Source organism: Myotis yumanensis, unplaced genomic scaffold, assembly GCF_028538775.1.
Source record: "Myotis yumanensis isolate MYYU_CA2020_CCGP unplaced genomic scaffold, mMyoYum1.0.hap1 SCAF_1, whole genome shotgun sequence".
Classification (NCBI taxonomy): Eukaryota; Metazoa; Chordata; class Mammalia; order Chiroptera; family Vespertilionidae; genus Myotis; species Myotis yumanensis.
Window position 1 is genome coordinate 33,079,221 of NW_027223752.1, and position 26,243 is coordinate 33,105,463.

The 26,243-nt window shown below is 50.4% G+C and overlaps 1 protein-coding gene across 5 annotated transcripts in view; it reads right to left on the reverse strand.

The window, feature by feature from the left end:
• The window catches only part of SMOC1 (SPARC related modular calcium binding 1), a 135,082-nt gene that overhangs the window by 6,123 nt on the left and 102,716 nt on the right, over positions 1 to 26,243 (reverse strand). For all 5 annotated transcript variants that reach the window (XM_070417411.1, XM_070417430.1, XM_070417419.1 and 2 more), the window contains exons 8-11: positions 10,014 to 10,206; positions 9,453 to 9,535; positions 7,217 to 7,322; positions 705 to 949 (exon numbers count right to left, since the gene is read on the reverse strand). In XM_070417411.1, coding sequence (XP_070273512.1) covers positions 705 to 949; positions 7,217 to 7,322; positions 9,453 to 9,535; positions 10,014 to 10,206 — 627 coding nt within the window. The remainder of the gene's footprint in view (positions 1 to 704; positions 950 to 7,216; positions 7,323 to 9,452; positions 9,536 to 10,013; positions 10,207 to 26,243) is intronic.

Genomic DNA, 26,243 nt, shown 5'->3' on the forward strand with positions numbered 1-26,243 from the left:
GATATTCTGTACTTGTCTGCCTGTGACAGGGAAAATTAGATGTTGGCCAGACTCCATCCTCTCCTCCTCCTCCTCCTCCTGGGCTCCCAGCCTTCCTTACTGTTGGGTGTGGTCCAGTGACTGAGTTCTGGCCAGTGAAATACGGGAGGTGACGTGTGTCACTTCCAGGCTGGCCCATGAAACTCCCCACGTGCACTGCTCCATGCTTTACCCATGACTGGGGATGCAGATGACCCCATGGTGACCTTGGAAGCCACCTGATAAAGATGGCACAGTCACTCTTAGGCGGGATTTCAGAGTAAGGAGCAATCCCTGCTCCTTCCTTCCCCTACTCACCACACACACACACACACACACACACACACACACACACACTGACTTAGAATCATGCTGAACTATTACGTGGAAGAGACACAAATTTCCACTGTGCTGAGCCATTGCATGTGTGGGTCTGCACCTGGCCTATCCTAACACACTCTCACAGCACTTGTCACAACATCTGTAAACATTTGCATATCTGAGGAAGGATGGGGACCTTGTTCATCACTTCCTCCAGTGTGTAAGCATCTAGCATGAAGCATAGCATCCTCCCAGGACACAGCTGAATAAATGAGTAGCTGGGAGTCCACTGATTGGAGAGCCCTTGGTCCCTGAGCCTGGTGGGACACGTATTGGAAGACCAAGAGCCCAGGGGGAGCACTCACCTTCTTTGCTCACACCCAGGCAGCCCTTCAGCTCGGGCAGCGAGATGACCTTGTCCTTGTTCAGGTCACAGTAGTCGGTGAAGCGCCGGGCGCATTTCTTGGGCTTGGCTTTCTTCTTCACGTAGCGCTTGAAGGGCTTCATCTCCCGCTTGTTGATGTCGTTGCTGCTGTTGCTGTCTAGCTGGCTGAAATACCAGTGCACCACTCGCTCCTCCAGGGTGTGGCTGGGGTCCGGCTCTGAGAACCTGGGCCACGGGCAGACACCCCCACCCCAGAGAGCACGGCTCAGATGCCGTAGGAACCATCAGCCCCACCAGATTCTCTCCCGTAGCTCAGGTGGTGGGCTGCGGGCAGCCAGGAAGACATGGCTCCTCCAGCCAGAGACCTCCCAGACCCGCTCAGCCTGTACAGAATCAAGCCATCCTCTCCAGCCTGAGTCTCCAGCCTGGATGGTTCAAGTCCAGTGGGTGACTTTATCACATGAATCTGCTTCACTTTCTACCATAGCCGTTCTTGTACAAGATGGGTGCTCAGACATATTGGCTGGCTTTAACTCACCTGAGAAAACCACAGGCTGGACCTGAACTGTCCTTCTCCTGGTCTAGTGTTCCCTGCCAGACAAGCTGCTCTTCACACATGAACATGTATGAATGTGGCTCAAATGCATGTGACTACGGGAAAGGGGGCTCCGAGCGCCAGGCCAGGTCCCGGGAGGGCTTCCAGAGTGGGAGGTGCAGCCTTGGCCCCAAGCTGCTCACTGTCTCAGCGACACAGAGCCCCGGACAGGAAGGCAGGCAGGGAGAACTCGGTGTGAAGTGTGACGTTCCTGTGGCCCATCACTGTCAGGTCCCACAGGCATTGAGAGAAGGCCGTTAGGAGGGACACAAGCAGAGGCTCTAAACTGGCCATCCCAGACCTGCTAGAAGCAAGTCCACAGAGAAGGTTGAGCCAGGAGGTCCCGGGTGGGCCTGGCGTGCCACATGCTAACGAGAACCCCGGCGGCTCTGCTGAGAAGCACTGGACCCGAGGAACCACGACAGCCTGCTAGAGACTGTGGCACAGTAGCAGGCATGGCTCACAGCCACAAACGTGGTGACCACACAGTGACACTGTCTGTACTTGTAACGTGCGCAGCTCACCCATCGTTTTGTTCACTGATGCCTCATCTTCTCCCCAGAAGGACTTGGGGTGCTAGCTAATATTTAAAACGTTTAAAGCCAGTGATGGGTCTATCCCAGGAGGAGACTGAGGTCTCTGACCAGAAGGCCAGAGCCACAGGAGTGAGTATGGACACAAACAGAGAAGTTTAATGGCAGGAGGTCAAGGGTGGGCCCAGGCCGCTGTGTTCAAACTCCTGGGCAACCTTCCCTTGGCAAGGGGCGTAAGACTGAGCTCGGGGGGGTCCACACATCCAAATACTTAGTCTGTAGGGCGCTGGGGCAGACAGGTAACCACCATGCGTCAGAAGCAAGACCAAGGGGCTCACTGCTCCAAAGGGGTCCTAGCTCAGGGGCTTGGGGCCTGCCAGAACATTCTGCAGCCGGGCCTGGCAAGAAAAATATTCAGGGCACTTGCCAACGCCTTGGGGCTCCTCGCTGGGGTTTGCTGAGTTTTCCAGACAGTAGGGGACCACCCTTAACCCCTCCCCTATGGACAAGCCAGCAAATTCCCTCCGCTTCCTACCCCCAAGTGACCTCAACGTTTAGGGAAAAAGAAGTTTCATTACCGCTAAGTGCCCAGTCCTCATTAAGTGGATTGCAGTCTTGGGCAGGCTCCCTGGGCACCCTGGACTGATTCCAAGAGAGCGCAATTAGTGGATCTGCCAGCAGGGCCTCATCCTGACAGGTTTAACGCGGGAGGACCTGGGAAGGTGGAGGGACAGGCTGCCTCGGGCTCACTGGGAATCGCTTGTCTGTCCTGGAAGCCAGGCTCGGGAGGTCTTTGGAACAGGCCTTGCAGTTATTCAACGCGGAGCTCAGATTTCTGTCTCTGCCAGTACAGGTACCTGGGTGTCTATTTTACCTGCTACATTCACTTTCAAGCCTGCCCCTGCAGGGTGTACCAGGTGGGCAGCAGAAAAGTCCTTGTCAGGATGCTCACAGTGCAGGGAGGGCCCCGCCTGTCTCTGCAGCCCCTAAACTCGAGGGAGGACCCACAGTGGAGGAGCCCCAGGAGAGGTGTTCCAGTTACTCCCACCGGGGGTTCTCTAGGGCAGCTGGGGCTGGGTAGGCCCCTCTGGCTGGGGGGGCATGAGCGTCCCAGGCAAAGGCAGCTAACCTTTAGGCTCGGCATAGCGTAATGTCTACCTAGAGGCTGGAATAATAAAGTCTCAGTCGCTGAGACGGGAAGGAATGAGGTCATCCCGCCTGGACGCCCTGCCAGGAGAGGCTCGCTGCCTCCAGCATGTGTTCCTGGGGCTCCGGCCGGCCCAGTTCTCAGCACCTCCATTGATGGAGCTCCCTGCACCACCTTTGGGTTCGTTTGTAGCAAGAAGCCTCTCTTCTCACTTTACAACTCCTAAGAGTTCCCTCCCATGCTGAGAGTTAGTCATTTCGCTCCTGCTCCCTTGTCCCTCCCTTTCTTTTTTTAAAAGTTGATTTCAGAGAGAGATAGAAATATCGCTGATGAGAATCATCGACCAGCTGCCTCCTACACGCCCCCTACTGGGGATGCAGCCTACAATACGGGCATGTGCCCTGACCGGGAGTCAGTGACCTCCTGGTTCATAAGTCACTGAACCACACCGACCAGGCTTCCCTCCCTTTCTTTTGACTCTCCCTCCCTGCCCTGTCTCCCTTGTTCAGAGAGCCATGTTCCTGCCCTCCTTGCTGCCCAGAACCTCAAGCCTGGAGCAGCCATGACTTCTGACTGCTGGCCTCCCCGGTCCGCCTCCTGACCTGACCCCTGGAGGCTCCAAGGACACTTGCAGAGGACAGGCCTCTGCGGTCCCACCAAGCAATGCCCCTTTCTCTCTGTAACACGGACACAGCCCCAGCCTGCCTGTGGAGCTGAGGTCCTCCCCTGTCCTCCCTCCTCCCAGCTGGCGTAGGACTCTCGGCTCTGAACTTCTTTGACCTCCAGACGCTCACACTCCCCCTCAAATACAGAGCTCGGCTCTTCACGGGAAGCGTCAGTGCTAAGGTCCTACCTTGGAACCCAACACCTTGTCCAGGCCAAGCTCCCAATGCATTTACTAGTTAAAGCAAGCGTTTCTTAGCTCTGGGAGATGGTGGACCCTTCTGAGAACCTCGGTAAGCTCTAGTCCCTCTCCCTAAGAAAACGCACACACACACACACACAGGACTCTGTAGATTTTAGGGGCTTAATGGACCCCCTAAACCTCGTCCAAGGTCACAGACTCAGGTAAAGAACCCTTGATTTAGAGGGAGGAGATTCTCACCACACCCGAAGAAGGTTTAAGCATGAACCTTCCAGAAGAAGATGGGGTGAGACAAAACATAGTAACACGGGAGGATTTCGGGGTAGTTTCCATATTTCCAACAAAACATAATAGAAAAAAGAAAACTCTGAAGGCATCTGGTTTAAAACTATGTAAATCAGGTTTCTGGCTTCATAACAGCCTTAAGTCCCAGACCTACCAAGCGTCACAAGATTTAGTTAAGACCGAAATCTGCTGAGCGTCCTGGGCCAGCCAAACCAGCCGTGTTCACAAGTGGAAGACAGGAGGCCTCTGTTAACTAAGGGGAGCTAAGGTTTTCCCAACAGAGCGAGGAGTGGGGCAGGAGGGCCCCTCCCAGAGTTTCCAAGAATCTCTTAAGTGGTCTTGACTGGAGCCCTTTCCATCATAGTTAGGCTCCCCAAATGTACCCCCACCTCCAGGCTATTCCCTACTGAGACCCCCCGCTCTTGTAGCTTTCTACAGTATCCTTTCAATACTTTGACAACTTGCACTCCCAGCTCTAGGCTTATACTGGCATCAAACTTCGAATCCCTCTCTCACACGTGCACACATGATACCCACTGGAGACCAGGACTACTGGAATTCAAAGCTGGTTAGACAGGGTCTGGAGACCCTACATTCAAGAGTGCAATGGTCCCTTCAGATCACTTAGCATCAATTTGCTGGTCCATGCCACAGCCTCCCTACAGGTAAAGTTCCACTTCTACTAAAAGGGCCCATTGGGTATGTAGGGCATTCAAGTATCCTTGGATGTGGTGGGAGAGACACAGTAAAATGCCCTGCCTCTGGGCTGTTTAGGTGGCTGTCCTGCTGACTCCTGCCTCCAGAGATAAGGAAACCCGCTAGCAGCGCTTCTCAACCTGTGGTTTGCGACCCCTGAAAATACATCCTGCATATCAGATATTTACATTACGATTCATAACAGTAGCAAAATTACAGTTATGAAGTAGCAACGAAAATAATTTTATGGTTGGGTGTCACCACAACATGAGGAACTGAATTAAAGGGTTGCGGCATTAGGAAGGTTGAGAACCACTGCGCTAGAGCCAGGGGCCCCTGGACTGGCCTCCATGAGTCTTCTCCCAGGTGGCGAGGTGGCAGGTGCCACCCTTCTGCAGCACTTTCAGTTTTGCTTCTGGGGCCTGAGCCGTGCCAGGCCTTGGCTGCAATGCACAGCTGGAGAGCCAGCCCCATTTACCACAAGGAAACTTGCTTCGGCCAAGATCGTGGGCCCAGTTCTGCTGTCCCAAGCAGTTTTGTAGAAGGTGAGATGGGACGGCCCAGAGGCACTAGCCAAACCAAGCAGACCAACTGAGCTGCATGTGGCATCGGGGCCAGCCCGGCCAGCTGTGCGGGAGGGCGGGACTGGGAAATGCCAAGTCAGCCACATTCCAGCCTCTTCCTGCAAGGCCATCAACAAGTAACCACACTGGGCAGGAAGGAGGAAACCACAATAAAGACAGTCTCTCCTGGAGGGACCACAGAAGGCCCAGGAGGTTCACATGTCCCATCCTACCTCCCCACACAGTTGCCTTTCTCCAGGGCAAGTGAAGAAAGGACTCAAGCACAGTCCTCCAGCTGGGATCTCAGAACTCGGCCTTTGGGACTGATAAAGGCTAGTTGGGTGCCATGGGAGGACTGATCTAAGGGAGAACTCTGCTTCGTGAAGCCCTGGTGGGAAGGACCAAGAGGATAATTCAATCATCCAAGATGCCTTCATTGAGAACGGCTGCCATGAAAAGACACTAGGCCAGCCCCCACCCACGCACCAGCCACAGGCGTTTCTAGGGACACCCTTCTACTTTGTCTATTTTTAGATTTGGGTGGCACTGCTTTCCCTCTAGGTCAGGCTAGCAGACCAGAAAAGGAAGTAAGACATCTCTCTCACTTCCATTTCCTGCATCTGAGAAGTCTTCAGATCCTATCGATCTCATTCCTAAAGCTTCAGTACATCATCCCTTCCCCATAGCTGTAGTCCATTCTTCCTCACTCTTCACACTGACCATTGGGTAGCCTTCCTGTCCCAACTGGCTGCTGCCCTCTTTCCCATGAATCACAAGACCCAGCATGATCTGGATGCCGGCCAACTCTGCCGTCTCATCTCCTGCCTGGCCACAGCCTGCCTCCCAATGTAAGCCATGCTTCTTGCAATTCCTTCCACAAGGACCTAACCTGTTCATATCTCACTACCCTTGCGGCCCCCTCTGCTAGGATGCCCTTATCCCTGGTGCATCTAAGTCGGAGCATTTTCCCATTTGTAAGCGAAGAGGTGGCTCCAACGTCGCCTCCTGTGTAAAGCTTTCTCTCACATGCCCTCCCTCCCCTGAGTCCCTGCAGCACCTTATCTGCCTCTATTATTATACTGACTTTAAAGTGCAACCACGTGATTAGCTATCTCTTCTTCCAGGAGCTCCTCCAGACCAAGAGCTGTGCCCTTGTCCCCGAATGTCCCCAGAACCCAGCGCAGAGCTTACATGAGGGGAGGGCAGAGATGTTAGAGTTTGAGCAAAACTAAAATCTCCATGCCTGACAGGAGAGTGGGGAGGGAAGACACCCTGCGTTCAGCACTGTCCAGCATCCCTCTTGTCCCTTCTCCCACTGTCCTGAGTAGGACTGTTTCCCACTGGCCTCAGCTGATGTCCAGCTTTAACTGCCAGACCCTGAGCGGAGGCAGGAGAGCCCGGATGTGGTTTCCTTTACGCTCGTGTGTGCATCAAAGAGAACTCAAGTGCTCTGTACCCCCTCCCTGCCCTCCCTGCTTCCATCATATGCCATCCTCCTTCCTGCCATGGAGGACTATCACTCCATGTATCCACCTCTGAGACCAAGATAAAAGGCCTTATCAAGATATATTTCTCTGTATCAGACAGCGATCCCTCCACCTATCCACCCACCCTTCCAGCTGTTTAATCATTTAGCAAATATTTATTGAGCACCTGCTATGGGCCAGGCACTATTCTGAATTCTGGGAATAAACACAGCAGGGAAGAAGGACTGGCCCTACTCAACCCCCTCCCCAGTCTCCACAGCATCTGGGAAAGTCAGGGGCCCCATGTTCCCCGCTGGGCCCAAGTCCTGCTCACATTCTCACCTCCCGCCTCCAGTGGGCGCTGCTGAATTAATGGCCTGCACCATGTCTGTGGTGAGGGCATCCAGGAGGCTGGTGATAAATTCCATTTTCTTTCCTTCCGGACAGCCTGAAAAATACGGTGAGGTTTGAAGGCTGACGCCAGGTAAATAATCAAGTAAACAATTTCCTCGGTGACCACCATTTCCCAAACCTCTCCAAGTCCTTGTCCAGCCAAATCCATTTTGGGAATCGTTGACTGCTCAGATGACTCACAAACCTCCACAGTTCCTCTACCTGCAGCCCACAAAGGACCGCCAGACAACATGGATAGTAAGGCTTTCAATTTGCTTTCACCCCACAAATTTTTGCTGTGTGTCAACTCGGGCACAAACTTTTGCTGTGTGCTAACTGTTAGGGATATAACACAGGGTATAGTGTCCTCATCCTCGTGAAGTTCACAGTCTACTGGGGAACTCCAGCTGGTTCTATTACAGCGTGACCAGCGGTCTCTGCAGGCAAGGACAGGAAACAGCGGTCTCTCCAGGAGCTGAAGGCACCAAGGTCAATGTTGACTCAAATAAACCTACCAGTGTACCTATCCAAGAGCCTCCTCCCTTTTCTCGCTTCTCTTCTCATCCAACTTAGATGATAATGATCAAATCTCCCTTATATGCTCTCAAATCCTTTGTTTTTCTTTTCCTCCTTTGCTCTATTCCAGCAAGACCCAAAGCACGGATGAACCTTCTCACAGATTGGCTCTTTCCAAGTCGACAGCTCAGTATTGCTAGTGTGCACACCACCACACAAATGGGTGTCCCTGTCAATTCAATGGGCCCCGGACACTCCCTACACAGTCCTCCTTGGTGACTACTCATTCTCTTTCCTTTGCAAACACTGCAGGTCTCAGTGTACCTTCTGTGCAAATACCTTTTCAGAGAAGCCACAGACTCTGAAGTAGGCTCTCCCTGCCCTTCTCACAGCACCGTGCTCTTTCCCTTCAGAGTTCCTGTCGCTGCTATTTGTATGTTTGTATTCATTTATTTGTACACTCTCTGTCTCCTCCACTATGGAAAACTCATGTCAATTTTTTGTTGTTGTTAATCCTCACCTGAGGAAATTTTTCCATTGAGAGTGGAAGGGAGGGAGAGAGAGAGAGAGAGAGAGAGAGAGAGAGAGAGAGAGAGAGAAAGAAACATCAATGTGAGAGAGACACATGCTTTCATGCTTTGGTTGCCTCCTACAGGTACTCCAACTGGAGCTGGGGGTTGAACCCTCAACCCAGGTATGTCCCCTTAACTGGAAATTGAACCCAAGACCCTTTGGTGTGTGGGCTGATGCTCTAACCACTGAGAAACACTGGCCAGGGCCCATGTGTCACTTTTGATCATGCAATGATACTCAGTGCCAGGCACACGGAGAATCCCAATTCACGTTTGCTGAGAAGATGGCTAGAAGGAACTACCCCGGCCCCCACAACTCCATTCTTGTAACAGGGTGATTTCTACACACCTCACTTGGAAACCCCACACCTTCAAGAGCCTCTGTTGCCAGTTCTCACACTGGAGTCCTGATGGGGAATGAGGAATAGGGACGGGGAATTGGAAGGGGGGCCCAGCTCCCACAATCACGGGTCCCAGTCTATGCTGATTTAAATGAGTGTTTCAAGCCACCAATCTGTAGTAATCTTCTCGTAACTCATTAGCAGAGTACTCTATGAATAAGGGGGAAAACCAGCATAGAAGCCATGTAGAGGTCCTGGGCCCCCCATCTGCGTGTCTTGTGTCATAGGCCAGTGACAATCCTGGGCCACCAGGGATCATCGCAAATGCACTTGGCAGGGCAGGCGACAGGCAGTGCCCACATCCCCCAGGACAGCCCCTCCCTATAAGCTGTCTGCTCTTCACAGCCCTGGGGAAAAGGGTTCACAGCACCCAGGACGCGGCCCCAGTCACCACAGGACAGAGAGAGAATGATAGGATTGCAGGGACAGATTGTAACCCAGTGATCACATGTTGAAGATAAAAAGGTCAAGGCAAGGAGGAGAGAATGTGCTCAGGGGCACAGGACTGAGTAGGGACAAGTCCCGGACTGGATGCAGACCCCACTGCTGCTGGCCCCATGCTCCCAGATGCCCCTGCCCAGCATGCCTGCTCCATCTCACAGACAGGACACAGACCTCAGGAGGGAGCACTTTGCACAATGAGGAGGGGGTACAGAAAAAGGTGAGGTGCCAGCAAGGGGCAGCGTCATCTCCCACCTGGCAGCTCCCTGTCCTTGAAGGGATCATCCACTTCCGTGCTCTTGGCCCTGGCGTCGCTCTCACAACTGGGCATCACGTAGCTGGGGAGAGAGATATTGCGTGAGGAGGGGACTTCAGCCACTGCTGCAGCAATGAGCTGTGTTGTCATGAAGCCTGGAGCTCCCAGGGCCGGCAGGGAAGTACCTCCTGCCCCGGCCAGCAGCCTCACTGAGCAACCCAGCGCAATGTTCCCACTGAGACATGTCCTTCAATCGTTTAAGCATAGAGATGGCACCGTGTGTCTGCACATGGGATCTTGTTTGATCCATAGGACCTAGGGACTCAGGCAGGGGAATAGCTTCTCACCGGTGAACTGGGGTTCAGGGAGGCTACTTACTTTTCCCAGATTGCCCGGCATCCAGGACCCAGATCTCTCTGTCAGAACCTCATCTGCCCATGAAGGGAGGCGCTGCTCTCCCAGTGCCTTGATTCCCCCAGCCCAGGGCAGTGAAGCTGGGAGGGGCCGGGGGCCAGCCCCAGGATCCCCCCGGGGGGACAGGACAGGCTTGGGGGACTTACCGTGTGGAGGTCCCAGGCAGCGGGCGCCCCGTGTCCACCAGCACACACCAGCAGTAGCCCGTGGACTGGTGGCACTGCACCGGCTTATAGAGCCCCCCAGGGGCACACTCTGGGATGACAATGCCCTCCCGGGGGTTCTGCCGGGCCTCCTCCAGGGCACTCTGCCTCTCCTGGTCACATGAGTGGACTTTCTCTGCAAAAGAAGACACAGCCTGTGGTTACTATCACTCCCGTGACTCATCGTTGCTGCCCTCCATGCAAAGACCCAGCCTGGTCCCAAGGAACTGACAGCTTGGCTGGCGAATCCTCAGGAAGAGCAGAGCGGTGCCTCCCCGCCTCCAGGCTCATCAGCATCCACACCCCGTAGGCTCCAGCCAGGGACTGCGGCCACTCCTTACCAGGGCAGCAGTTTGCCAGGGGCTGGGGGGAGTGGGGGTGCATTTCCCGACTGTTTCAGAGTAGCTCCTGCTGTGCACTGTCTGCTGTCACAGTCACCACAGCAGATGCAGGGAAGCCTGCCTGTGGACTCTCCCAAGCCCAGACACAGCAGGACAGAGCCACGGGGCCGCCAGCCTCGGCGGGAGCCATGCTCAGTGCCCAAAAGGGGCAGAAACGAGGCCCCGCCCGCTCCTTCCCAGCTCCAACAAGGCTGGACAAAGGAAGCTGACGGGACTTGATCCTATTACACAACTCTGCTTCCCGCAGTGGGAGGGAGCAACGGGCTTTCGGGAAGGTGTCTGGACCCCGTGGCCTCGGGGACCGTGAACGTGTCTGGACAGTCACACTTGGCTTCCCTGGAGCCAGGCCCGGGCTGAGGCGTGTGCGCTGCCCAGCGCCAGGAAGGCCGGGTCAGAGGGCCTCAGACCCACACGGCCACCGGCCTGCAAATCCCACCCCGTCAACCAGCCAACCCACCTCACTTCCCTTTCTTGTTTTTCTTTTCTTGTTATTGTTGTCAGGCTGTGCTTCATCTTGCAATTATTAAAAATAAATAGCGTTGGGTTTCTTTTTGTGTTATAAAGAAATATTTAAAAACCCATAATCCCACCAATTCAATGCCACCTCCCCTAGATCTTTTCTTATGCGTGCGCACACAAGCAAATGCATACGCATACGCCAACTTGCATTTTTACCATCAAAGGGATCACACCATAAATCTCTGTTACTTTTTATCTACTTATTTATTTGTTTGTTTCCCTTATTACTTTTTTTTTTTTCCAAGAACATTATTCAAGAACTTTCCTCTTGAAGATGACAGGAATACAGCCTTGAGCGTGCCGTGGAATTTCCAGTGCGTTACAAAAATACCACTCCTAGAGCCAGGAATTTGGTTTCAGCAGCCTGGAGACTCATGCTACTCACTGCGCAACCGAACAAATGGTCAAAATAACAGAAACTCAACTCTCGGGGAGCCAATCCCTCTGAAAGAATGGCTCTGTTAATGGTACACATATGAGCAGTGCAGATGTTTACGCTGCAGTCATGCCCAGAGATGCAGAGCAGCTCCACTCTGCCTCCGAGAGACACCGGGTGATAGGGAACCGAGGCCTCACAGAGCTGAGGAGTGGCTCACACTGCAGGGGAGGGAACGTTTCCTTGGGGGCCTAAGAACATCTGAGAGTCAGGAGGCAGGTGTGGATAGCACAGCCACTATTACAACATCATTTTGAAACTGCAAAGTGAAAAACATGCTATTGTTTTCATCATGCAAACACAGCAAAGCTAAACCGAATCGTCTTGGCTGGGGAACAGTTCTCCACAGCAGACCGGCGTTAGACTGAGGGTTCTGAACCGGAATACAGCTGCCACCTGCACAGCCTCTGGAGGCGGCTTAGGAAAGGGACGTAAGCCGATGGGTGAAACCTGGTTGGAGACCAGAGGTTGCACTTGAGCTCCTGGCTGGGAAGGAACCCTGGCACCTTCCAGGGGATTACGCAAGTTTTTCAGCCTCCGCACAGCCCCAGTGTGGTAGCCTGATTTTCCTACCTCGTATTTCATGCCACAGAAAAGGCGACAGAGGAGCAAAACCAAAGGAAAACGGCATTTGACCGGCACCGCGTTGGTGAACAACCTCTGACTGAGGCTTTAAATTAAGATCCTGTGGTCCAACATTCTAAAGCCATCAATCAGACTGAAAGCCAGACGCAGAGAGGTGCGGGGGAAGCTTCCCCAGGGGCAGAGCGCATGATGAACCTGACCTCACACCACTGGGGATCCCGCAACTGCGGAAATGTGGAGAGGGGCCATCTCGGGAGGGTGGGGACTGCAGTTCGGGGGCCGTCTGTCCGGGAGTCCCTGGAGGCTGTTCTGAAATGCTTACAGCAGCTTCCATAGAGGCTGCACCACGTTCGATGGAGAATAAAAACCATGCAAATGGAAAACATGGGGGCTGGCGTGGAACTAGAGAGAAGGTTAAATGCAGGGGTTACCCCCTTTTATTTGTTTGTTTGCTTATTACTTTACAGTAGTCCCTACAAGTCTGGGTGTCCCTCTAAGAGAGAGACAGGAAAGGTTTGTCATAATAGCGCTAGCAGTTTGTCATCCAACAGAGAGAAAATCTCCTTTAAAACCATCTTTAAACTAATCATAGTCAAAGCAAACGTTCTGTGTGTAGCATGTGCCCGTTGACAAACCAGGGGCTTTCCTTGCCTCGTCTCTTCATCTGTGTGAGGTGGACATCATCATTATGGTCGTTTTGTAGACAAGGAAGATGAGCTTCGGAGAGATCCATGAACTCTCTCCCAAGTTCACTCAGGCTGGGAAGAGGAGGGCTGGGGTTCTGGTCGAGGGCTTCTGAGAATCAAGCCTGTCTTGCTAACCTCTGGATGGTCCTGCCTCTGATCATTGGCTCTTGGAGAAAAATATGTTTATTTTTATAGTGTGGAGTTTTTCCAGGTCAGTCTCCTTGCAAACGACCCCAAATTGCTGCCTCAAAAACACATACTTGCTCATTCTACACAGCACAGCTTCTTCTGGAACAATTTCCTCAGCTTCAGCATACTATGAATCTTACACCCAAGTGTTTTTCCCTCTTTGCCTTGGAACTGGAAAACTTCAAGCCAAATTTGCACCTCGCCTGCCATTACAGAGGAGTGACATGAGTACCAAGAGCATTTGAGTGTTTTCTGTGCGCTGAGCTTGATACTGACACTTGCACTAACTCACTGGAAGCTCATCAGCAGCCTCTAGATAAGTGTTCTCATTATGCCCGCTGCGCAGAGGAGGGCCCGGGAGCACAGACTGGCTGGGTGGTCTCCTCAAGCTCATAAGGAGGTGGCAGAGTTGGGGTTTGCCCAGGCAGTCTGACCCTAGGCCAGTGATGGTGAACCTTTTGAGCTCGGCGTGTCAGCATTTTGAAAAACCCTAACTTAACTCTGGTGCCGTGTCACATATAGAAATTTTTTGATATTTGCAACCATAGTAAAACAAAGACTTATATTTTTTATATTTATTTTATATATTTAAATGCCATTTAACAAAGAAAAATCAACCAAAAAATGAGTTCGCGTGTCACCTCTGACACGCATGTCATAGGTTCGCCGTCACAGCCCTAGGCTGTGCTCCTTACCTCTGCAATGTTGTCTCTCACCGCCATAGACAGGCCAATCTGATTTTATTGTAACCCGTGTTCTTCTTTTCTTTGGTGTGGCAGATTGTTACAAAACGGTCCCTAAATCCTTCGCTAATTCCCAATCTTGATTGTGCCCAGAGTCGATCCTTTTGTTCTGGGGACCTTTTCTCTTTTATCATCTTTTGCTTGTTTTTTCTCCTTTACTTTTTAAATTAGGTAATTAGGCCACACAGTGGATTGCACCTCTCTGTATCCGGCCCTTGTGTAACCCCTCCATGTTTGTTGACTCTGATTTGCTCTGATCAATGGAAAGGGCAGAGGTGACAGTGTGTGGTCTTCAGTCCTAGGCCTTAAGAGGCCTTGAAGCTTCCAGTCTCACTTTCTTGGACGCCACCTTGAGACCACCACCTAAGGAAGCTCGTCTAACCCCTGGAGGATGAAAGGCCACAGAGGAGAGCCAAAGGGGCTCAGCCTCAGCCAGTACCGACTGCCAGGCGGGAGAATGAGGTCATCTTGACCATTCCAGCCCAGCTGACCCTCAGCTGGATGAGTCCCAGAGTGAGTTCAGGTAGAACCAGCCAGGGAACTACCCAGCCAACCCATAGAAGCAGTAGAAAGAACACATTTTTATTTAAGCCATTGACTTTTGTAGCATCTTATTAAATAGCAACAGATAACTGAAACACTAGACTTGCTCAACTCTTTATCAATTTACCTCATATTTTTGTAGACCTCTCAGACCCTTCAGCCAATCAATCAATCGACCAACTATTTCTACAGTATTTCTCCAGAGGTCATTCAAATACTAATCGCTATGTAGCAAGGATGAATGGAAGAAATGGGAAATATCATCAAGAGAAAAGATGTGTCATTAGAGACCAAGGCTAAGATCATCCACACCCGCATATTCCCAACAGCCATGCACAGATGAGAAAGTCGGACAGAGAAGAAGTCCAATAGGAAAACTTTTTATTCATTAGAAATATGCTTAACTTTATGAACACCCTGGACCACCAGAAAGACGAACAAGTGGATCCTAGAGCAACTTAAGCCTGAAACATCTCTGGAAGCAAAAATGACAAAACTGAAGCTGTCCTACTTTGGACACATCATGAGAAGGCAGGGTTCTTTGGAAAAGACAATGATGCTGGGAAAATAGAAGACTGAGCATGAGAAATTGATTCCATAAAGGAAGCCATAGGCATGAATCGATAGCAGCTGAGCAGGGCTGGTGAGGACAGGACATTATAGACATGGCTCATTCATAGGGTCTCCAGGAGTCAGAGCTGACTCACTTTCACACACACACACACACACACACACACACACACCCCAAGGAACATGAGCTCATTCTGTCTCTGAGGACCCAGAAGCCAGTCCCAGCCTTGGAGCCATTTTCACCCCCTACCCTCTGAGTCCCCACCCACAGGAATCTTACAATTTCCAACTGTCAGTTTTCCTAGACACCAAGAGGTCACCTTCTGGAATGCAAGGCAAGGAATCTATGTCAGGGGTCTCTTCATGGCCCTGGGTTAGAGAGGGCGCTCCCCAGAAGTGAATACTACTGTTCTAAAATATTCCATCTCTGCTTAGGAGACTTCGGGGAAGAATGACAAGATTAGAAGGTCTGGCCTGATAACTGAGAATGGGCCAGGACTCTCTGTAAACACTTGAAAGACATAAACAGCAGGGGAGAGGGAACAGTCGGGGCTGCCCAGGGAGGCTGGGCTACCTAGCCACATATTCTTACACACTCATACCACCCACCCCTATAATCCAATCCCAGGTGATGGAGAGAAGAAGGGAAAGCCAGGCCACTTCCACCTGGCAATGGTAGTTTAAGCTTCACTCACAAGCTCTGACGTCCTAAAAGAAGAAACACAGGGGAAAAGCACCCTGTGGGAGACATGGGAACACGGTCCAGCCACTGTCACAGAAAATGCACCGAACTCCATACCCACAAGTCCGCCAAGCATCTGAGCACAGCAGGACTGAAGTGGGTGGGAGAGGGCAGTGAGGGGACGGGAGAGAGAGACTGGGCTGAACCACACGAACACAAACCCCGTCTGCAGGCTCAGGGCATGGGTTCTTACGTATCCAGCCAAGACGGGATAAGCATGGAGAACAGCTCTGTCTGTTTTGGCCAGCCTAGGCCTCTGTGCCTCTCAATTATTCGTGGTAATTAGCAGCAAAGGGGAGTGTGGATGACCTAAATTCTCCGCTAATCCCCAATCTTGATTGTGCCCAGAACTGATCCTTTTGTTCTGGGAATCTTTTCTCCTTTATCGTCTTTTGTTTTTTTCTCCTTTACTTTTTTTAAACAAAAATGGCCAACAAACATAAACATTACAAGATCCTAGTTTCAGGTCCTTGGGCTGGTCTTTCTTTCTGGTTGCTGCCTTCTGGAGGAGGAGCTGCTGAAGGAATGAGCAGATGGAAAAGCCGAGGCGCTGGGTAACCCAACATCCAAGGAGCAGGCACAGGTGAGCCGGTCACATAGAGAACGCTTTGGAGAAAGAGCAGGGAACCTCATGGTGATGGAGGCAGCACAGTGATGAGTGGAGACAGAAGAAAGCAGTCAGAGATCAGTAGCAGTTAGGTTCTCTAGAAAATCAGAACTAATAGAAGAAATATATATGGAGAGAGAGAAGCGGAGAGAGAGAGAGAGAGAGAGAGAGAGAGAGAGAGAGAGAGAAAGAGAGATTGACTTTAAGGAATTAGCTCAAGTCTGAAATCTGTAGGGCAGGTTAGAAATTCAAGCAAGAGTGATGGTACAGTCTTGAGTCCAAAATCAGTAGGTCAGGCCAGCAGGCTGGAAACTCAGGCAGAGTCTGGAGACAGAAGTCCTCCTCCTTCAGGAAATCTAGGTTTGTTCTCTTCAATTGATTGCACGAGGCCCAGCTATGTTATAGAGGGTCAACTGCTTCACTTAAAGTCAACTGATTTTAAGTGTTAATTGCATCTAAAAAATACCTTCACAGCCACACCTGGACTAGTGTTTGCGCAAACTGGGCACTGCACTCTAGCTGAGTTGACACATACAGTTTACCATCACAAGGTCCATATGAAAACTGAGACAAAGCCCAATCTTATAGAAAACCAGACACAGAAGGACCAAGAAGGATTGTGGCCATAGAAACACGCACTGGGAAGGTGCCTCCTCAATGAGGAACATGAACTTTCCAGAGAAAGGACCGGAAGCTCTCTTCCTGGCGAGGCTCAGCTGGTGATGAAGGGCAGCTGTCAGACCACTCTGCCCGAGAGCTGCTTACACCTGAGAAAAGGGGAGTGGGGAGCTGAGGGCATAGGGGACAAGGTCCTGAGAGAGGAGGGTGACCCTGAGTCTTGGACCTAACACGGGATCCTGAAAAACATGTGAGATTGGGGCTCACGGGGAGATGGCAGAGAAGGTTGGGGACCTTCATGGACCTGGTTCTCACACAGGCTGGTACTGGGTGAGGGTGTGCTGGCACCATGTCGGGCTTGTAACACGTGGCAAGAAAAAAGAAGAGGCCGCATGATCTTAACCTACCCTCATTCTAGCCGCCCTCCATGCCTGAGGGCTCCAACCCAGAGGGCAGTCTCCTGCGCTGAGTCTAAGACTATCTGTGCCCCTCATGCCCACCTCACCCCTGGTACTGTGGCCTGACCAGACTGTAAGCTCCTGAGAGCAGGGACTCTGTCGCATCCTTTCGGATCCTTCACCACACCCATCTTGGGCCCCTGGCTCCCTTTTCATAGCTGAACCATGGAACCTCAGGTTTAAGGGACCCACAGAGAGTATTTAGTCCTAAAACCTCTCCATTGCTTGGATCCTGCTGTGCCACCCCCAGCCACAGAATTCTGTTCCAGCCTGACCTTCAGGGCTGGGACCACCCACTGCTGAGTGATTGCCAATCAGTGGGGATGAGGCCACAGAGGCTCAAAGAAGAATATCTGTCCCTTTGACTCATCTTGGGAAATGATACACTCAACCCTCAGACTATCAAGTTCTGGATTTTCTTAGGTGGAAAAATCAATAAAAAGTTACCCGCTTGAAAAATGAGAGGAGCTTATTTATGTTTCATTGCAAAAGGAATCCGTCCCACCAGCCAAGAATATTCAGAAAAACACTAGCGCTGTGTCGCCTACAATTACCCCGAAACCCCTTCAAATACCTCACAGCCACTTAGCTTCTTATCAAAAATGAATGAAATGCTGAACAATAACCCAAAATAACAAATTGTGTGTTAAAAAAAACCACCTTCCCTAAATCACAACATGAAATTCCAGAGGCGTAAGAAATCGCGTGGCTCCTGGTCAGAATTCCCTGGGCTGGCGCGTGGGATGGTGCAGGGATCTGGCTGAGGAGGGGACAGCAGAGACAAAAGGAGGGTGGGACCAAGTCTGAAGGTACTGACTCCTGATATATATATATATATATATATATATATATATGATCTATTTTTTTTTCCTTTAAAATATATTTTATTGATTTTCTACAGAGAGGAAGGGAGAGAGATAGAGAGTTAGAAACATCGATGAGAGAGAAACATCGATCAGCTGCCTCCTGCACACTCCCCACTGGGGATGTGCCCGCAACCAAGGTACATGCCCTTGACCGGAATCGAACCTGGGACCCTCTAGTCCGCAGGCCGACGCTCTATCCACTGAGCCAAACCGGCTTTGGCGATCTATTTTTATTGATCTCAGAGAGGAAGGGAGAAGGAGAGATAGAAACATCAATGATCAGAGAGAATCATTGATCGGTGGCCTCCTGCAAGCCCCACATTGGGGATCGAGCCTGCAACCTGGGCATGTGCCCCAACTGGATATCAAACTGTGACCTCCTGGTTCATAGGTTGACGCTCAACCACTGAACCACGCCAGCTGGGCCTGACTCTTGCTCCTGAAGGGCTGGCCGAGGTACTGAAGATGTGGCCCCTGGGGAGGAGATGCTACTGGAGACCGAGTCTTCAGGAGGGATTTAGGAACATCACTGAGCAGGCCCTTTTTGGTGGTTTTTTTTTTGGTTTTTTTTTGCCACACAGAGTTCTAGCATTTAAGGTTTCAAGCCAACTACGTGAAGAAGTTATTTTTCTTACTTGTGGACTTTGCACTTTTCACAGGAGGGCTAAGTGGCCCCAGAGGACCATTTTTCTGAGCACCATTTGCTGGGCTGGTTCTGCCCTCTCACTATGGGCTCTCCGTCACATCCAGCGCTGAGCTGCCACTCAGCCGTCGCCAGTTCCTGAGCCTCCGGGTCATACAAGGACTCCAAGAACCCCACAAAGAGAAGGGAAACCCAGAGAGAATCACTCAGGGCTCCCTTTGGAGCAGAGGGCAGATGATAGGCCTGGAGAGGCCCAGAGGAGAGTCTGGCCAGGGCAGGGAAGGAGCAGACGCACTGACACAGAACTAAGTCAACCCCTGAAATTGTGCTCAGGTGAGTATCAAGTAGGGGTGGGGCGGGGAGAATAGAAACAGAATATGCACCCATTCAAAACCATCGCCTCTTCCATGGGAATAAGTTTCCCCATCTCATTTCATCTAAAGGCCCTATTCCCCATAGAGTAGACAACCAAATGAAGTGAAAACGATAACATCATCTCCCAATCTTGACCTACAATGGGACCTTGGACCACTTCCCTGGAGGAAGGCCCCCCTTCTGCTGAACTAACCAGCTGAGAGAAGAGATATTCTGTAGCTCCGGCCCAGGAGAGTGGGGTGCTGTGAAAACTCAGCAGGACGGCTATTTCCAAAGGCCAGAGGGAACTCAGGGCAGTCAGAGGAAAGGGGTTCCAGGAACGGATGAGGTAGGTGGGGATATCTGGCTTCCTTGGCAAGGCTGAAAGCAAGAGTAAGTGCCTACTACCTTGCTCCTGTACATGCCACCCCAGGGCCTGCACATGGTCAAGACTAGGGCTTTGGGAGATGAATGGATTAAAAAGTTGTACATTTACACCATGAAATACTATGCAGCTGTAAAAAAGAAGGATCTCTTACTCTTTGAGGCAGCATGGAGGGAACTGGAGAGTATTATGCTAAGAGAAATAAGCCAATCAGGAAAGACAAGTATCACAAGATCTCACTATATGTGGAATCTAATGAACAAAATAAACTGATGAACAAAAAAGATCCAGAGACACTGAAGCATGCAACAGACTGCTGTATTTCAGAGGGAAGGGGGTGGGAAGAGATTAATGAATAAACTTACATGCATATATACATAGCTCATGGACAGACAATAGTGCGGGGAAGGCCTGGGGAGGGGACGGGACCCGGGTGGAGGAGGTCAATGGGGGAATATTGGGGGAAACCTGTAGCACTTTCAACAATAAAGATAAGCTTTAAAAAAAGACATAGTCTTTGGGGTCAGAAGGATCAGCCTCTACCAACTGTTAGCTCTGTGACCTTGGGCAGTTAACTTAGCTAAGTCCCTGGTTTCTTCCCTGGATAGCAGAGTAACAACAGCACATGCTTCATAGGGTCATTGTGAGGACTAAATGCAATCGTGTAAGTCAAGCATTTAACCTGGCACCAGAGTTGATAAATGGTAGATTATTAGCTGGTCTGTAGTGTCCTCAGCAAATGTGGAGTAAACCCAGACTTCCTGACCCATCCCAGTGATCGCCAGTCTCCTCTCTGGACTGCAGGGGCGGACCACAGGCAGGCTGTGGGAAAAGCCTGCTCCGGGTGCAGGCAGCAAAGGGCCACCCTGTAGGCAAACTAAAAAAGTAATAGAACTGAGACTCAGTCTGCTTTTTATGTCACCATGCAGCAACTCAAAACAGTGTCTGTGATAGAATGATCCCCCTCCCCTCACTGAGGTGGACTGCCCACCTTTAGGCACACCGCTGTCCAACGGTCAGCTCCTTCCTGAGATGGGCCTTGTATTTCTTCCACGGGCCCCTCAGCACCAAGCAGGGGACTTGACACATAGTTGTTGATGGGCCTCTGACCTGGGAAAGGACCTTAACTAGTGTGGGCTCCTTCTTCTCACTTGAAACGAAGCAGTGGTGCCAGATGAGACCACGCTCATGGCTCAGCGTCAGGTACGATCACCACAGCTCAGGTGCCCGCAAGCACCCGGAAGGCCTGATGTTGGGCAGGGCTGCTAGGGGCCTTCAGGTTCTCCCTCGGTCCTCGTACTGCCCTCCACACTCATGTGTGTGGCCCAACCTGCTGTGGCTCAGAGGCCCCACCTGCAGACCAGAGCCCACAGCCGGCACTGGCTGAGAGCACTGCTCACGGCGGGTGTGCAGCGCCTCTGGAAATCAGGCTTGTGGTTGGGATAAAGGTGAGGAGGTGTGAGGGAAAATCACACACCATCAGCCTAAGCAATTTCTCTCTGTGGAACCTAAAATGGCCACGCACAGTGCACCATTGTGACCTTCCTTCCCACACAGACAGAAACTGAGGAGTAAAAGAAAACAAGCTATAAATTCTACCAAAGATATTTCTTCTGGGATGGATTATCCCAATATAGCAAAAAACAACACTTTTCCCCCAAAGCACCACTGAATCACATCCACTCAGATTTTAGAAAAGGCTCCATCTCGGTTGACTCATGCCATTAAGTGGGCTCATGTGACCCTCCCACCAAAAATAAAAAAAAATAAGTGTGGTTTTGCAACGAGAAGTGGCAAGTTGTCTTCTTTTGAGTTCTTCTCAGTAACTCGTTGACCTTGACCTGAGAAGCTCTGTCCCTTAAGGACAAGAGCTAGTCAATAAAAATGCAGGCGAGAAGGAAGCCGGGGGCACAGGCCAAAGGGGGAGACGGGAAAGAGATTTTTTAATTTGTCCAAATAAAGTATCATAACTTCACTCTTCATGCCCCAAACCACTAATGCTGCCTGGGAGTGTGTTTATAAAATCTATACTCTGCCTACTTCCAAAGCCGTTTGACAAATAAACACAGAATGAGGACCCTCAGATCAAAGCAGAGACCATCGCTGACTTCTAGCAAATTGGAAGGAGTCAATTACAATCCTCGGCAGGACCTTTGATTTCCGTTTTTTTAGCAACAGAGACCAAAAGAAAAACACAAGGACACGTGGTTTTGCTATCAACACCAAAAAGCATACAAACTCACCTACAGAAAAAACAGCACCTTTGCTGGTCGAGCAACTTCCAGAGGCCGGATCATACCCCCACATCCCACCCACTCTCCTTCTGTGTTCCAAGCAAACAACGTGGGGTGAAGGCCCAAGGCAGCCAGAAAATCTAGTTTTAAAACAAGTAAGGATGGACCATGGGGTTAGGCTCTCTGGGGCCTCTAAATGTGTTTATGGCTCCTATCTGCAGAGGGGAAACTTGAGAAAGGCCTTTGTTGCCACAGAGAAAGCCATGGGGATGCTCGCCCGTCCCAACTCTGTTCCATTGGCCATGACTGGCCGAGGCACCTGCATAGTTAGACGGGCAGACGTCCAGAAGGCCAGTCAGAGAAGTAAACATCAAGGGTTTGTTTTTATATAGATATTTTAAATGCACACAAGCCCAGACCCGTCCTCGGCTGCTAACGTTAGTGGATTACTCATTTTTCCTTCCAATCACGTCATGTGCGAGGTTCCAGGTGGCTGCGGGGTATTTGCTTACAACGGCTACCGCTGGTTTCCCTGAGAGCTGTTTATTTTTCCAGGCCTCAGGTCATTACATCACCTGCGGTTTCTGGGCAGGCCAAGAGTGCTGGTTTTGGGGGGGGGGGATCAGCCAGGAGGTGCAGTTGCCTCAGTGACCCCAAGTCCCAATCATAGCAGCAGCTCTCCGGGCAGGAACTTCCAGGTAAGGAGGAACAACACAAAGGGCCCAGAGGAGCAAGGCTCCAACACGGGCAGGTAAGGGCAGGATGCTGCGGACGGCTGTCTGGTGACATGGGTGGGGAGGTAGGCACACTCACTCATGTATGAAGAGACAGGGGGCCATTTTCCAGGCAGAACATATAAGAAATGCATTTCCGCCTGCATCCCTGCTGATGGTTGTCTCTGGAGACAGTTACCATGAGCTGCTGCCCAAGAGGCAAGGAAGGAAAGACATGGTCTTTTTAGATTTCATGCAGGCGGCTAGGTTCCAGGGTCTTCTTGAAATCCCAGATCAGATCATGAAAGAAGTTAATGAGAAAAGGTGGATATAAAGGAAAGAAAGAGATGGAGAAGGAGAAAGGGCAGGTTAGTGACCTCACCAGAGGCTACAGAGTCAGCCACTGGGACCAGGGACTGAGGGAAGGTGCCCATGTGCTGCACAAAGAGAAGGGTTAAGGCTCAAAGACCATAGTTCCTGAGAGAGAGCATTTTTTCAGAGAAGAAAGCATAGACTTTTCCCATACCAAGGAAAGAAAAGACTTGTATAAATCACAGTTGTAGCCAAATGTCCACAAACAGTAAAATTAGAAGCAGTGGGGTATGGGATGAAGAATGAGATGAAGCCTAGTTTTTGTCATTTCTTTAATCTCTCTATGCTCTGCTATAAAATGTAGATGACTTTTAAAAATTGTTTTAATTCTAGTTATATTAAGAAATTCCTTGGTAGCTAGCTCCCAAAACAAAAAACCCAGCAAGAGTTCATATTTTCTTATAAAAGTAGAACAAAGTTTCTGGCCAAGACTCATGCAAGAGAGACGATGCCCACTCTCGAGTTCTAGGTGTCAGCCGGCCAGGTACGTGGTCTTGCTAAATGCAAGCACCCCCGGTGTGAGAATCAGAGAGAAGTCCAACGAGGCAAACCTGTCAACGCTGGACCTGCCAAGTCCTCAAAAGGCGACACTGACCACGGTGAATACACGACAAAGCCTTAAAAACAAGGACCAACACCTCCGGGAAGAGTGAAGGAGACAGGCTAAGTCTGCAGGCATACGTGTCATGTTATTGCAAAACTGCGGCTGCCCAGTGGAACCTCTCCAACATCAACAGTCCCCAGGCCAGAAAACAAACCTGGCGTCACAGGGTCTGAGTGTGAAAGACGGACGTTTGGGGTGTAAAAGAAACTGGGATGGCCTCTTTGCCTCTGAGGCAGAGAGCTGAGAAGAGCGCTCGCTCAGTCGGTTCTGAGTCCCATTCCAAGCTCCCCAGAGTTGTGGGCCAAAGTGCCCTGGAAGCCAGAATCTTTCAGCAAACTCTACCGGGAAACTGTCTCGGGGGCTTGACCCAGAGGTTCCAGTCCATAGCAGAGCCAGCTGCCCGGACACAAGGTGCCATTAAGGTATATCTGACTCCTCATCAAACCAAGTGAGAGAATCTGAAAAGTAGCAAGCACAGCCCGGCCAGTGTGGCTCAGTGGTTGAACGTCAATCTATGAACCAAGAGGTCCCGGTTTGATTTCCGATCAGTATACATACCCAGATTTCGGGCTTGATGCCCAGTAGGGGGAGTAGAGAAGGCAGTCAATCAATGACTCTCTCTCATCACTGATGTGCGTGTTTTTAAAAAATATGTTTTTATTAATTTCAGAGAGGAAGGGAGGAGAGAGAGAGAGAGAGAGAGAGAGAGAGAGAGAAACATCAATGATGAGAGAGAATCATTGATTGGCTGCCTCCTGCACACCCCACACTGGGGATCGAGCCTATAACCCAGGCATGTGCCCTGACTGGAAATCAAACCGTGACCTCCTATTTCATAGGGTCAATGCTCAACCACTGAGCCATGCCGGCTGGGCTCGTCATTGATGTTTTTACCTCTCTCTCCCTCTCCCTTCCTTTCTGAAATTAATTAAAAAATATTTTTAAAAGTGGCTAGCACAGTACATAAAGATATTCCATCAAGAGTAGCTACTGCTTTTATCTCTCCCCCAACATCCTACCCTATACCCTAACCTTACAGACATAACCTCACAGATAAAACTGGGGCCAACCAGGGAAAAATCAAATTGGTTGCGTCACCCTAACAAAAGGAAGGTGATTACAGCTGCCTGGCAATCATTTCTCCATACTCGTGGCCCAAACTCATCCAACTGGAAACCATATACAAGTAGGAATGGAAAGCAGAACTTATGGAAGCAGACAGCATCCGCTGACTTGGCATTGCCACTTGACTGCATGCAGAGAATACAACTCAAGAAGACAGGCACTCTGTTCCCAGAGCATGTGCTTTCCTCCAGCCCCACCACTCGCTAGCTGTGACTCAGGACAAGTTACTGTCTCTCTTTCTACCTCTGACCCTTCCCCATGTAAGATGGGGACAATAACAGCACTTGTCTCATAGAGTTGTGGTAAAGCTCAAATGGGATAACATATGTAACATCCTACAGGACCAGACACAGACAAGCTCCGATGACAGCGATGACTCCAGTTTTACTGAAGATGATGATCTTGCCTCCTCCATCCTTCCCCAAAGCAATCAAACACCTTGAGCTAGCTTCTTTAATAGATATATTAGATAGCCAACAAAGCCCTGATCCTCACAGAGTTTATAATCTAGGTAGAAAGATTAACCACTTTCGGATGAAAATGAAGCAATTCATGGGAGCCGTTGCTAAATGTCAAATGAGTGTTCCAGGGAAAAGGTGCTGAATCATTTCAGAGACAGCACACTCTCATATCGACCACCTGGTCACAGAATTAAGCCTCGTACTGGGGCTTTGCAGAGCTGCTGGGGCTCAGGGACTGAGAGACCATTTGCAGATGTCACTTCCAGGTGCCCCAAGCACCAAAACCTCTTCTCTTTGACTTATGCTATTTGCCTAACAGTGAGGGGGAGTGGAGAAGGTCCTAAGTAGAGGCTTCTTAATAGATGCTTTTGCTTCAGGTGACAATCACAAATTCTCTCCTTATTGAAGAATTCTCACTACAAGCAGCATCATTAATATTCCTATTTTTTCCTACCAGTAATGATGATAATAACAAACACATGTACTTGCAATATATCATACACTTTCTATTGATCACTTAGCCAGGTATCAGTCAAGTATTATACAAATGTTAACTCAGTTTAACCACAATTCTTTGCTGGAAAGATCATGATTCCAGATGAGAACTGAGGCTCAAGGGGATGATTTGACTTAGCTGAGTTGTACACTAGTATTGGAGCTAAAAAATGAACTCTAGCCTGGTCGGTGTTGCTCAGTGGATTCAGTGTCGTCCTGTGCACCAAGAAGTCTCGTTCGATTCCCAATCAGGGCACATGCCTGGGTTGCAGGTTCGATCCCCAATTGGGGGTGTGCAGGAGATGGTCTATCAATGTTTCTCACTCATCAATGTTTCTCTCTCTCTCCCTCTCTCTTTAAAAGTTCAATAAAAACATATTTAAAAAAGTGAACCCTAGATTTCACTGATTCCCCAAAGCCTGTGCTTTAACTACAGCCCTGTTTTATCAAAGAATCTGGCCCACAGGAGTTCACATGGTCTCTTTTCCACCCACCATCCCACAGCGACTCCAGCTTTTACCAAACAGGGAATCACACACGTGCTGCAGTACTGGTCTGCCCAAGTCACAGAGGAATCAACCAATGCTGCACTGATTCACCTTCATAGTCTAACTCACTCCACGCATGCCAGTCCCCATACGACCAACCTTTAGGACAGAGCTAAAGGGGGCCAATGACAGCACACTCATGAATTACTGGCCATATAAAACTCTTGTCTTCCAGTTGAAAGGGATGTAACTTTTGTTTATATTCCTTGCTATCTACAAGAAAAAAGATGATATGGCTAAATTCAACAGGCAAGCATAAATCATGCCAAATGGCAT